The sequence below is a fragment of the Castanea sativa genome, chromosome 1, assembly GCF_040712315.1.
Source record: "Castanea sativa cultivar Marrone di Chiusa Pesio chromosome 1, ASM4071231v1".
In the NCBI taxonomy this organism is placed as follows: domain Eukaryota; kingdom Viridiplantae; phylum Streptophyta; class Magnoliopsida; order Fagales; family Fagaceae; genus Castanea; species Castanea sativa.
Genome location: NC_134013.1, coordinates 22439915 through 22453884, shown reverse-complemented (window position 1 = coordinate 22453884; position 13970 = coordinate 22439915). Strand labels below are relative to the sequence as shown.

Sequence of the window (13970 nt, the reverse complement as noted above, 5' to 3'; positions counted from 1 at the left end):
AATTACATGTTAAAATTTGACAAAAGCCAAAATACATATGCTGAACTGTATGGTCAAGGTATATCAAGAAACTTTGCTTAATGAAGACCAAGACATATGGAACATAATTTTGCACAATCAAGATACATCAATAAATTTAGCTAGATGAAGACATTCAGATGGATTACTGAGTGAAAAAAATGGCAACAAGACATTCGTGATAACTCAACTATATGACTTTAAAATGAAAGCTCCAATAAAGGTTCATGCACATGCATCTGTGCATACTTGTGTGCATCTATATCTGCAAGTCTATTAGAAGAGAGAGGAGAGAGAGAGAGAGAGAGAATGTATCCCCCCCCCCCCCCCAAACAGAAACAGTTCCATTATAAAGACAGATTATTTGTAGTATTTGAATCTGAGATTGACCCCTAAGCACATTAACTAGTCACAACTTTTGAAGGTTGAAACTGATCTTTTACATTATCAAAATCAGTGTCTCAGCAGCTTGGTGGCTCGTCAACATGATTATAAATGGTAGGAATGGCTAGCTTAAGTGTTTCCATTACCATAAATTAACAAAAAATAGTATAAAAGAATACCAAGTCAAAAAATGAAATGAAACCATATTACAGAAATCTGATAGATGAATATGTATACCTAGGCCATGGCAGAAAAAAATGGGTAATGATGTTGCACGCCTTGCTGCCTCAGGTGATCACTCCATTCAGTTCCTCAAATTCCTAGAAAACATTAGCTGATACGCTGAATATATTGCTTACTAACAAAAGAGCATGTGGATATGATTGTGTTTACAAGCTGGTGTCTTAGTGTGTTATGTGTTTTTCAGTGTACATATATATGATAGAAGCCAAACCTTGAACATGGAAGCCAGACACTTTGACCAACAATTGCACTTAGATTGACTGAATAAAGGTTTCCTTTCCCATAATTTCCTGAAACAAGGCATATAGCAGAATAGAGCGCAGTTGCAGCATCCATACTGAAGCCCCCAACACCAAGTTTGACTGTCCAGTAATGATAAAATTACATAAGCTAGAGTAGTAGTAATACAACAACAACAGAGCCTTAGTCCTAAATTTTTGAGGTCAGCCATATATGGATATGATAACAAGACTTTTTTTTTTTAATGATAGGTAAGAAAGTAAATAAAAGATACATAGAGTTCACGGTAGTGAACAAAGAACAATATAGCAACAAAAAGAAATAAAGGAATCAAAATCCTATTCTAAGAGACAAAAGAAAATCAATAGTAGAACAATCCAAAAGATCCCAACGAGACCGATTGAAGAAAGTCCGTTGGCACAAATCTAACAATTGGGCCATTGATTTCTCGATATCCTCAAAAGAACACCGATTACGTTCAGCCCAAATAGTCCACATCAAACAGCCTGGTACCAAATTCTAAATATCGGAATTATATTTCCCAAGCCAATGGTGCCAACAACAAAGTAAATCCGCAACCGAACCTGGCATGACCCATTCAATCCCAAAGTTTATGTAGCAATACTCAGCTCCAATCTATGTGCTTCTCAGAAGTACAAACCAACCCAGTTTTTATCGCCCAATTTTTTTTTTTTTTATTAAAAGGGTACAAATACACTGAAACCCACCCCTACCCTTCTTTCCATCCAGGAACTCACCTGAAAGGTTTGTGATTGCGTACCTACCCTCCCTCAAACTGTCACATGTTAAATAACTGTTTTTCCCTAGTCTAATTATTATGTTCAAATATTATAGTAAAATACTGAAGGATTATTTTCTTTTAATTGGTGACAGACTGAAGGATACAACAGTAACCCTGTAGCTTTCACCTCTCTGGACGACCTTGACAGATAAAGTAACATTTTCATAGGCCTCTCAAATTATAGAGGACAGGATTAGAACACACAACAATAAAAACAGTGGAAAAGGTTGAAAATGATAAAGTGGTTGAAGTATCTTGTAATAGCTAAAATGACAAAACCTGAGAACATTACAATTCAAGGAAGCGGTGCTAAGTAAATTTAACAAGAAGAGGAGATGTGTGAAAAAGCTCATCACAATATACGTTAATGGATAACATTAGATTACTTTAATTTTGAGAGGAAATAAGAGCCAAGGGACAATATCAGGTTGCTTAAACTTTGAAAGGAAAAAAGAACCAAGGGGCAATATCGGGCTACTTAATTTTGAAAGGAAAATAAGATTAAAAAATGAAGGTATATTCACAGAACAGGAATTTTAGAACTTTGGAATATTCTCCTTCAAAGATTAGGCCATTGAAGATTTTGAGGCAACAGCGCAACCACTGCATAAAGTCAGCAGCACAGATAATATGAAACATTGTAAAAATCAAATGTAAGGTCAGTCACTAACTGGGGTGGACTAACCTGAATTGCAAATAATTGACATCATTCTCATGACTAGACAACAGATCCAACTCAGGTACTGGTTGATCCAGATCCTCTTGGGTACATTTAAAATCACTCCAAACCTGCAAGTACATGGTTCTTGATGAACATATCCAACAAGATACCTAACCAGTAACCAATACAAGTAAGCTAAATTTTGGTAGACGAATCATATGAACTTAATTCAAGGGTATATGTTTGAACGCACCCTTGCAAAAGTGTCAGACCTAACAGTAACAAAAACAGTTCTATTGGCATTGTAAGCACAACAAAGTATCTGATGGCTCTGTGGACCATTACTTGAGGAGGGTCTGTTGCTTGACAGACCATTGCTCTTCCCTGCAGTAAACTTCACAGTTACTATGTAAGTGAATATCACAGAAATATTAGTTAACTAATACACAACAATGCAGAAGCAATCATCTAACCATTTAAAATGTCTGAAGGTTTCGGAATGTATGCTCTTGGCTGGAGGTTTGAATACCAAGCATCCCAGATTTGACAAGTCCCATCATCCGATGACCTACAAGTAAAAAAAAAAATTTACTTGAAAAAATAAAAATAAAAATATGTAGGTCAATTATTATTTTTTAAATAGAAATAAAATTTGACCTACAAATTCTTATTTTTATTTTTTCAAGTAAAAAATTTATTGAAAAAGGAAAATGTGCTGACACACAGAATGTGTGCAGTCCCATTTCAAAGAAACCTTCAAATGCTGTAAACATGGATGTGATAACAAAAGAAAAGAATTCCATCAAAGCACTGTAAATGCCAAAGATCTTGCTAAGTGTCAGGAGATGCATAGAATGAACAAAATATGAAAATACTTGAAACTAGGAAACAGAACTAATCAGTATTTTTAATTCACAAATAATCACAGCAGATCAACTGCACAACTAAAGGGAAGCAACAGGGAGTGATAGCTCTAAAGATGGGACTCACGACAAAAGCTGATAAGGAATTTGAAAGGAGAATACTAAGATGTAAGGTAGGATATACTTACAACTCGAATGACAAAGTCATTTGAAGCAAATGCCACCAAAGCATTTTTTGAACTTACAGCCAAGTCAGTAATGTTACCCTTTAATCATATAATGAGCAGATAAAATTAAAAATATACGGAAAAATAGTAGAGCAGGCTTTATTATCAAATTATAAGCTCCACTTATTATATGGACAATCTTAACTCACTTCATGTCCATGGCAGCTAGCCAAGCAAAATGCTGTATCCATTGACCAAATCTTGACAAGACAATCATCAGAACCAGTGATTACATATCTTCCTGACCTATCAAAAATGGCTACAAGATCAAAGCAAAGTTGTTCAAAATAATTGTCACCACTAAATGTTGTACTAAAGTTGGCACTATGACAATAAGAATCACAGATTCATATCACAGAAAATGTTATGATGGACACTAGATATGTTACATAATACATGCATGCACGTATTACCAAAAGTTTCTGGGGGTGCTGAACAAATAGCAGCAGAGCAGTAATAAAATGCATATGTTTCGTACATCAATCTCAGCAAACTGATGTTTGATTACTTACTTTATGGTAAACCAGTCCAAGATGAGCTGCTTGAGTTCAAAAGATGACTGCCTAGCATGGGCAGCAAGAGACCCATCTGGCGTTTTATCACCTTACAACTTCAGCTGCAGGTCTTTGTCCTTATTTTAACTTTTCTTCATTTTTTCTATGCACTACTAGTGAAATTTTTATAAAGCGTTTGGAAATTGGAAGTGGCTTTTGTTTGAAAGCTTATTTACAAAGTTGATTAAACCATACTTATACCTAAAAAAAAAGTGAAGAAAAAGCTAAATGGCAAATGGGTGATGTCATGTTTTTAAGAAAAAATGAATAGGGTTTCTACTTTTATGATTGTTTGAAGCTTCGAACTTTGAGAATGCCTTGCAGAGTTGCAGGTCATGCACTCTTGCTTATACTGTGCATTGTAATTTTGTTTGGTTGATGAGAAAATAAAGGAAACTGATAAAATTATTTTGTGATTTTTTTTATTGAAAATATAAAATTGTTTCCTTATTTCATAAGGATATTTTTGGAAATTCAATCAAGCTTGCTACGTTGGTTTAATCAAAGCTTTCACACCATCTGATCTATATGCTGCATAGGCTGAAATGAGATGCAATTGAGTCATTGATCAGGTCTCCAGAATCATATAACATAGTTTATATAAGGTTTTATGTAACATTTGTGGCTGACGGTTTTCCCAGCTTGGGGCTGGCATAAAATAAAAATTATATTTTTTTCACAACTGCTGACATAGTATGTTGCCATTTTCACTTTAGATCTACCGTTGACACTATTTTTATTATGCACCAATCACAACAGTCCATGAAAGCAGCTGCAAAAAATGCGATAATCTTGTGTCCCTAGATTTATCCAATTATATTTTCTCACAAGTCATCTATAAAGATAAGAAAGATCCTTTTTCCATGGAAAACAAAGAAAGTTTTACACCAGAGGTATATGAGAGAAATTCGAACAAGTACAGATGCATAATAATATATAATTGGCATGAGCTAATTTACAAGAGAGTAACAAAAAATACATTCATAATAGCATTCTTTAACCTAAACTATCCAACCAAAACTTTAAGCAAAATACAGAACAATAAAAATAAGACTTCAAGTTGACAAGAAAAGAGAAGCAACAAAATTGGATATTAATTGTGAAAGAAGAGGGAAAAAAAACAATAAAACTACAAGTTCAGTCCTAAAATCAAGAAAAATGTATGCCAGCTTTGTTAAACAGAGAGAGTAGGTACAAGAACTCCTCTAGCTTAAGCTTGGATGACCTCTTATCTTCAAAATTTCCCTCCTTCAACACAGCCAAAACCTTGTTTTTAAACTCGGAAGTTTCCCCTTCAGCATCACCATCTTCCACATCCATTTCATCATCTGCTCCATCGTCGTCATCGTCCATCTCCATGGTTTCAACCTCATTAGCATTCCCTAACCTCAAAGAACCCATATCAGCATCCCTATTATTATCAACTGAAAGATTTAGCGCTTGCAACGTCTTGTAGTTCTTCTCCAACAAGGACAGAACATTCTTCTGCCTAAAAATCGCACCAAGGGTCTTGTTCTTCCTATTAAAACAAATTCTCAAAAACCCATCCCACTCCTTTTGCTTCACTTCAATTCGCGGCTTCCTAGGCTCAATTCTAACTACAGACGAATCTACCTTGGGCGGAGGCCGGAAATTGTTTTTACCAACTTTGAGGAGATGGAAAACTCGAGACAGTAATTGGGTGTTCACCGTAAGACGACAATAGAGTTTATCACCAGGTTGAGCCACTAATCTCATAGCAAACTCCCTTTGGAACATAATAATGGCGCACCTAAACGAGGGTTGGTGATTCAATAACTTGAATGTCAGTGGCGACGATATTTGATAAGGAATGTTGGCCACACAAATATCAAAATAGGGAAGCTCGGTCTTAAGTACGTCCCCTTGTATCACCTGTTAAAAATCAAAAACCATTTCCCTAATTCAAAACACGCCCATGCCTATGCCTATATATAATGAAAGAAAGAAAGAAAGAAAGAAAGAAAGAGTTTTGGTACCTTGAGGCGAGAGGAGTGAGGGGTGCCTTGAAAGCGGCGCTGAAGCTCCAGGACCATGCGAGGGTCGACTTCAACGGCAATAACTAACTTACCGGCTTCGAGAAGCTTCTTGGTGAGGTTACCGGTACCGGGACCGATTTCGAGGATGGTGTCGGTGCTTTTGATGCCGGATTTTTGGACGATGGTGTCGACGAGCATAGGGTTTTTGAGGATGTGCTGACCTTTGGATTTGTGGAACGATATGCCTCCCTGGTACGGTGCGCTTGTTCCTGTTCCTGTTCCTTTTGCTTTTTTTGGCTTCTCTTTCCTTATTTTGCCTCCCGCCATTGCTTTACTGCTTCTCTCTCTCTCTCTCTCTCTCTCTCTCTTCTCTTTGTGTATGCGAATGAGAGCGAGACAGGGAAGGAAGATGTTCAGTAATTAGGGTTAGGGTTTTAGGGTTGGGTTGTATTAAATGGGCCAGGTGTTCAATATGGGCTAGATTGGGCTTTTCAAAAAGGCTAATCTAGATTATCCTAGCTTCCAGGTTGTGTGTATCGTGCATCTCTTGCTGTTAATAATAATAGTAGGGTATTTGACTATTTTCCTCCTCGTACTCGTTAATTTGCAATTGTTTAGTGTCCAGCATTATCAATGCTAGCAAGCCAAGTTAAACATTGAACGAAATTTTGATAATCTGTAGCGTTTACTTCTATAGAACATCCTTGATCATCTTCATCACTATCACTAGGCTCGTACCATTCAGTTCACTTCAGTCCCATATCTTCCAGCTGTGTGGATGGCTTGATGGATATCTGGTGTTAATCCCCATTTGGTATAATAGTTTAATAACATATTTCAGTTTTTAAACATCACATGCATTTTCACACACTTTTTCACCTACACGTATTTTAACGTTACCAAACGGCTAGATCTTCAAAGATTACCTTGTTTCATCCACATGAGATGAGTGCATCATTCATGTCGGCACCAGTTAAATGGCATGTGAGTGTGACCGCTATCATGCTCAAATAAAATTTTAAATTCTTTTCCCCCATCAACCATCCAGTTGCCATGGTGGAAAATTAACGAGCAGCAATGTTGGGTTAGAAATGAAAATTTCTCACAATGTGGTTAGAAACAACAGGAAATGCTAATTGAACCTTTTGGCATTTTCCTTACATTTCAGTATGTATCAATGCGCTCTACTGCTTGGACTTATTGGAGAAACAACTGAATTTTAAAAACACAAAAGCATTAAAATTCTTCAGAATAATTTTTGGCAGGAACGTGTAAATAGTTTGAAATAATTAACATGAAAGTTTCAACAAAAATTAGAGGCATTACATTTCAACTCACTACGACTTGAAATAATTAACATGAAACTTTCAACAAAAATTAGAAGCATTACATTTCAATTCATTTCAGCTTAGATTTTGACGAGCTCTGAAGAGGCTTTGCCACTGGCCTCGGAGCAGCTCTTCTTATAACCTTCTTCACATCGTACTTTACAGATGAGAAGGCACAGATCAGACCAAGTAACATTGTTGGATAGACAAATACCGCTTTTGTAGGATCTGTGTTTACTGGTCTTCCCAAAATGCCTTCCTTGACAAGGCCCCAAACTATAAGAAGCATCCCAAACATGCTCATCCTCCCTGGTTTTAGAAGACCCACAAATGCTCCTGCCACAGAGAAGTAGCTTCCTGCAAGAACCTGGAAGAAACCACAAAAGTAAGATGATAAAACTGACAGTAAAACCATTGAACAAATCCTATTCCTGAATGAGCCATATTTATTATTTGAAATTAGACTTGGATGTTAATTCAAGGATAAACATGGTAGAAATGAATTAGCAGTAATTTGGAGAACAAAAAATGAGACCACAATTAGTTGGTAATCTAAATTCAAAGCCATCTGAAAATTTCAGTTGCTAAATCACCATCAAGCTAGTAAGCATAAAGAACTCAATTATCTAAGTTTCTTAAATTTAATCAGCAACCACATGATAAGGCTGATTATTCAAGGAGAACAAAGATAATCCATCACTCAAGGAAATGAAAAAGGATATTGCTTTAGACAAAGGCAGTTCATGTGGCCCACCAGAGGATTTGGATAGAGGCAAAGTCAAGTTGTAGTGAATCTAAAAATGATTCAAAATCCAGAAATTGATGGGGAAATATTGGGGAAATAACAACCAGTAATACTTAATTGGACAAGACTTCCAGGGAAGAACCAATATACATATGATAAAGAGTGTACATGAGCGCATGCACTCAATGTACACAAATGCACGTGTCTATGTAAAGCTTGCTATGAAGTACCACAAGCAAAATTGGCTGCCACCTTGATGTTACTCTTAATGATTGAAAATCTTGCAAATAATGTGGAATCATCGTATCAATGACAAATAGACCATATAACAGGGTGAGCAGGCAAAATTAAGCACACAAAATAGAAAATATTTCATGATCAACAAAATGTCATGATCATGTGTGTTTTAACAAGACATTAACCAGAAACCTGTGTTGAGGGACCCTAAATAAGATATTAGGAGCCTCCTTCCCCCAACTCTAGTCTTACTCCAAAAAATTAAATATGCATTGACACAATCAAAGGGCAATAGAACCTCTAAGCGTTGGAGATCAGTTACTGCAGAAGCTTCCTTCACACTAGTCAAGTTATAGATGTCTAACAGGCTATCCCAGCTTGGAACAGCCATGTTTTTCACAAGGCCATTTGCAACAGCTCCTGGGTACAAAAGTGTCTTCACAACAACAACAGGAAATATTTCACTTGCAATCAATTGAGAAGATGTGACATGCAACGGTGTTGAACACATACCCGATCTGCATGGGACCCTGTCAAAGTAAAAATATTAATCCACATTTCAAATGCAGCAATGAAGCAATACATTTTCTTCAGTTATTGGTATATTTTCCGAATCAATACAACCACAGAATTAGAGGGTCTTTGGTCAATTTACCTTTGCTATTTTAATCTAAAAGGACCAGTGTAATAGACAGAAACCAACATAGAATAACTTCTAGAAAATGCAAAAAGAATTTATGAGGCTAATATTAAATGAAAAAACCATTATAGATTTCAAACAATCCAGGGTAAAGCAAGCTTAATGGTATGTATTATGGCAAGTATACAAGCGGGGATGCCACAACAGCACAGCATTGTTTTCTAGCACAACATGCTGGTGGCAAATTGGCAAGTTTTGTAACACGGCCATCCTGGAGGTTGTGTTTTTAAAATATTTCCATGAAAAGTTGGAGTGTTAAGATAAAATGACCACAAAAAAAAAATGCATCGCTGCAAAGAGTTGCATGCAAATTCATTAATGTCTAACAAGATTATAAAAAACCTGAACTAGAATACTTCTTTTTTTAATTAGTTTTTGACTTTACACATGCAACTAGTGGATGTTGAACCCAAAACCTTACCCTGCCCCCTTTCTTTAGGGGGAGGAGGTGTTGTTTGAGCTAGAGTTCATTGACACTAGAAAACTATATGTATATGATTGGATTTTGTTTTCAGTAACTATTTATTGCAAACTCATGACATTTAGCTCCTAATTATTTAATGAACTTGTAATTTTACGAACCCTATTTCAATTTATAATTGCAGAGCAGGCTGCTATTTTGATTTATACATCTTTCAGGAAATAAAGGTCAATACTGCTGGAAGTCTAAATTTGATAACAATACATGCTACATTTTTTTTTAAATGACAGTTAATACACATGCTACAAAATTACAAGATACAAATAGAATGATTACTTATAATCAGCTGAAAATGGAAAAAATTGGATTAATGATCAAAAAGGTTACAAATTAAATAAGCTCAATAAAAATAAAATAGTAATTTCTTTCTACAAGACAAAATGACATGATATACTATTGATTGAATTGAGATTTGTGGACAAGGATTTAATAAGTGCAAGAATTCAACGGTACATGCTTGTTTCTTTGTATGTATTATACAAATCTAATCCAAACCGTTAATACAGGGTATGGTACATACAAAAAATGTGTGTAATATAAAATGACCCAAAAAATGAAGCCAAATGTATACTGGATAGAAATATAGAAATTTTATATGATAAAACACACACACACACACACACACACACACACACACAACCAGCAGATTGCGCTTCAATTTAATGATCATGGTTCTGAAGTACCAACTAAAAAATATAGATAATGGAACTTGAATACTAAAAAATATGTAAAGCTCAATCCCAATACAATGCATTACATCATAAGAATAGGTAAATGGATTGATCTAAGCTTCATAAAGGACACAATATAAATAAATAATAAATAATTAAAGGTCACAATATAAGGAAGAGGGCATCAGGTGCCAAGCTAGCAGCCTCTCGGAAAACATTAAGCACTTCCTCAACTTGAGGGGTCTCTCATCATTTCACAATTTATACTACCCATGCCATCCCATTGTCATTCCTAATTTGAGCTTTCCTAGCAACTACCCAGATGCTAAAAAAAAAAAAAAAAAACACTAACTAATCTATATAAATAAATAAAGCCAAACTACAATAAAGGATCCAAATTAGATTTTAACTGTACTCTAATTTTTTGCTGCATTCCAATTAGATTTTACATACACTTTTGTGCCATACTTCAAGCCTATTTTAAACTATCTCAAGCTCATTTAAAAACTACGCCAATCCTGTCTAAAAACTACTTCTAACCCATTAGAAAATAGAAACTAATCCAAATTCCCTTACCAAAATTTATCAATAACTCAAGCATAAATTCCAATAAAAATTCTATGATGTTCCAAAAAAAAAAAAAATTTTCCTTTTCAATAGATTTTCACAGTGACTAAATTTGCATAAATTATTTGAAAAACTTTAGAAAAAATTAACAAAATTGATTGCATTACCGGTTTTTTTTTTTTTTTTAAAGTTATGCTAAAAGGCAAAACTACATTTTCTCTTACTAAAACGGAGCAATCACTAATGAGCAATTTGCATACTTTCACAAATAAAATTTGGTTTCAAGAATTGGCAAAAAAATACAGAGCATCAGTAGTACTAAACTCAGTACAAAAATTTCATATGTATCTAATTGTAATTATTATTAAGTGCACCGTGCATATACCGGGGTTACATGCTAGTGTTCTATGAAGAGCAAATTGCCTGTTATCATTTTGAGATAAGCCCAGCAAGGAATCTAAATCAATTTAAATCTGTGTAATTCTTAGTCTATGAAAAGCATATTTCCTCTTACAAAGTGCACGTGCTACTTTTCTAAGAAGAGCATCTTGCCTTTGGACATTTTGACAAATACCCGACAAGGAATCTAAATCAATTTAAATCAAAGTAATTCTTAGTTTATCAAACACAATACCAACAGATAAGAGCAAAATTTACATACAAACTTAAGCACTCATTTGATAGCATATCTTTTTCTTTTTCTTTTTCTTTTTCTTTTTCTCTTTCTGGGTTCACTACTTTGAAAACCCTCAAAAATTTTAATCTTTAATAATTAAAATTACACCCACTATTAGCAAAAGATTTATCAGCTACACCCAGATGACAAAACCATAAAAGACACAACTTTTGAGAGAAAAACCAAGTTGGGCAGTGAAGAATTAAAGAGATCGGAGTAATGGAAATGGAAAAGGTAGAAAGTTTGAAAGAATAATTGTACCTGAAAAGAGGGATCTGAAGTATGATTAGGAAGAAAAAGATGCGAGCTGCTATTGATGAGATATTGCTCACCCATCCCTTTGACGAAGAAGAAGAAGAAGAAGGAGGATTTGCCATTATTGACAGGAAGGATCTGGTGGTTCTATACCAGCTGGGACCCCAAAGAGACTATAATTAATGGGATGTACCGGTGTCAACTGTTTAAGTGTTAACGATACGCATGTGAAGTTCAGAAAACGACTGTGCATTTTGGTTAATAGAAACTGTAAAAAAATTTATAAAAATAAATAAATAAAAAAAACAGAAAAACAAAAACAAAAACAAAACAAACAAACAAAATGAAAAATGAACCCTTCAGAAAATTCTCAAAATTTAATCCAAACCGATCACATGCGTAGAAACCAACCCAATTTAACTGACATGGATGGGGTTGATAGGTATTTCCTACATGGCCTACATATTCCATATCCTGTAAAAATTGAAATACCAAATAGGAAGAAAAAAAAAGAAAAAAAACCCTAATATAATGGCAGGTCAGTGGATCAAATGTGTTGAATAAACTATTGACCCAACTTAAGACTCAAAATAAAATTTTAACCCCGCCCAACCCACCCACCGAAGGCATCAGTCTAGCTTAGGCATTAAAATACCAAATAAAAAATAAACTAATATAATGATAGGTCAAGTTGAATTAAATGAGTTGAACAAACTATCAATCCAACTTGAGACTTCAAATAAAATTTGAACCCTTTCCAACCCACCAATGGAAGGCATCAATTTGGGTTGGGTACTAAAATACCAAAAAATAAATAATATAATGGTGGGTCAGGTTTGGTGAAATAGGTTGAATAATTATCAAACCCAATTTGAGGCTTAAAATAAAATTTCAACCCAGCCTAACCAACCAACTAAAGGCATTAATTTGGGGTAGGTTAGATCAATTTCGTCAAGATGATAGTTAGATGTACCCTCAGGGTGTGTTTGGTAGGGTGGATTTTAGGGAAGATGGAAAATAGAGAGAGAGAGAGAGAGAGAGAGAGAGAGAGAAATGAGAAGATAAAACTTTTTGGATAGTGTTTGGTTGGGAGAGAGAGAGAGAGAGGGAGAGAGGAAAATAATGGTAGAGTCCATGTTTTTTCTCTCTGGGGCCACCAAAACATTTTCTCCAAAATAGAGAGAAAACTGGATGAGAGGAGTTTGATAGATATATGACAAAAATGCCCATTTACATTTGCACATGAGTTTTTTTTTTTTTTGAAAATCAAGACCTCAAATAAATTTATTAAATCATCCAAAGTTGATTACAAGAACATGATGAAATTGTGGCAGAACATCCTCCATCCACACTATGAGAGCATCAATATGTTTTGCGTACTGAACTAAATTATGGGCTAGAGAGTTACCCAACTTAGAGGTGATTTGCACATGAGCTTAGTCTAATAAGTTGTTGTTATTATTTTTTATTTTTTTTGTAGGGTCTGGTCGTTGGCTTCTTCTTCCTTTTTTCTTGGACATTGCTTTTTTTCTATTTCTTTTTCTTTTTTTCCTGGGGCAGGCTTTGTCCAACATTGCTCTTCTTTTTCTATTCTTTTTTTGCTTTTTCTTTTGCTTTCTTTTGTGTTTTGAGTTTTTTTTTTTTTTTTGTTTAGACGTAATTTTGTTGGTAGACTTGATTTTTATTTTTTAATAAATTTCAGTGATTGCATTTTTTTATTGGGCATCATTTTTTAGCAATGGTATATAAATAAATTTAGACAAACTCACTTTTTTTTATCTCTCCACTTTTCCACTCTCAACCAAACAAAAATAAAGGAAATTAAAATATTTTTTATCCTCCCACTTTTCCATCATTCCAACCAAACAGACCCTTAATATCACATTTCAAGGTTAAGTTTATGGGCACCTTCTCTCGTATCTTTTATTTATGACACGTGGTTTTTTTTTTGGGGGGGTGGGGGGAATAAGCAAGGCCCAAGCCAACCAAAAGACTCAATCCTTAGGAGAAATTGAGAAGGGGGATCGAACCCAACCTGGTTCTTAACGAAGAATGGTGACACAAAATTCTTGAGGGAGCAAGGTTCTCCTCGGGGAATCCTTGAAAAGGCAAAACCACAAGGTTTAAGACACACCAACTAAGAATAGCTTGCTCGAGCTAGTGGGGGCCAAATGCGTAAAGGGGACAACCATCGCTTCTCATAGCCGGCTCTAGCATATAAGCAAGTGAGGCAGTCGCCTAAGGCTCCGGGTAAAAAAAAGCCCCCTAAATTTTAATCAATAGAGTTATTTCTTTCATTTTAATATTATTAATGAAGCCCA

General features: G+C 35.0%; 3 protein-coding genes across 7 annotated transcripts; all 3 read right to left on the bottom strand.

Annotated features, from left to right (window-relative positions):
* Positions 1-365: 365 nt before the first annotated feature.
* On the bottom strand, positions 366-2950 carry LOC142622770 (uncharacterized). 5 transcript variants are annotated; one of them, XM_075796299.1, is made up of 5 exons: positions 2822-2950; positions 2602-2732; positions 2373-2476; positions 857-1007; positions 366-722 (listed from the first exon to the last, which is right to left on the bottom strand). In XM_075796299.1, the coding sequence occupies exons 1-5, from the start codon at positions 2822-2824 to the stop codon at positions 707-709; spliced, it is 405 nt and encodes a 134-aa protein (XP_075652414.1). In that variant the 5' UTR covers positions 2825-2950; the 3' UTR covers positions 366-706. The 5 variants fall into 5 exon arrangements, with proteins under 5 accessions (XP_075652414.1, XP_075652418.1, XP_075652416.1 ...); XM_075796303.1 differs by having other exon boundaries at positions 857-935; XM_075796301.1 differs by having other exon boundaries at positions 2602-2742; positions 2822-2921.
* Positions 2951-4890: 1940 nt separating this feature from the next.
* On the bottom strand, positions 4891-6398 carry LOC142625857 (ribosomal RNA small subunit methyltransferase-like). The gene is made up of 2 exons (XM_075799600.1): positions 5990-6398; positions 4891-5885 (listed from the first exon to the last, which is right to left on the bottom strand). The coding sequence occupies exons 1-2, from the start codon at positions 6314-6316 to the stop codon at positions 5142-5144; spliced, it is 1071 nt and encodes a 356-aa protein (XP_075655715.1). The 5' UTR covers positions 6317-6398; the 3' UTR covers positions 4891-5141.
* Positions 6399-7206: 808 nt separating this feature from the next.
* LOC142622495 (uncharacterized) lies at positions 7207-11875 on the bottom strand. The gene is made up of 3 exons (XM_075795976.1): positions 11656-11875; positions 8598-8829; positions 7207-7684 (listed from the first exon to the last, which is right to left on the bottom strand). The coding sequence occupies exons 1-3, from the start codon at positions 11769-11771 to the stop codon at positions 7388-7390; spliced, it is 645 nt and encodes a 214-aa protein (XP_075652091.1). The 5' UTR covers positions 11772-11875; the 3' UTR covers positions 7207-7387.
* Between the last annotated feature and the right edge of the window lie 2095 nt (positions 11876-13970).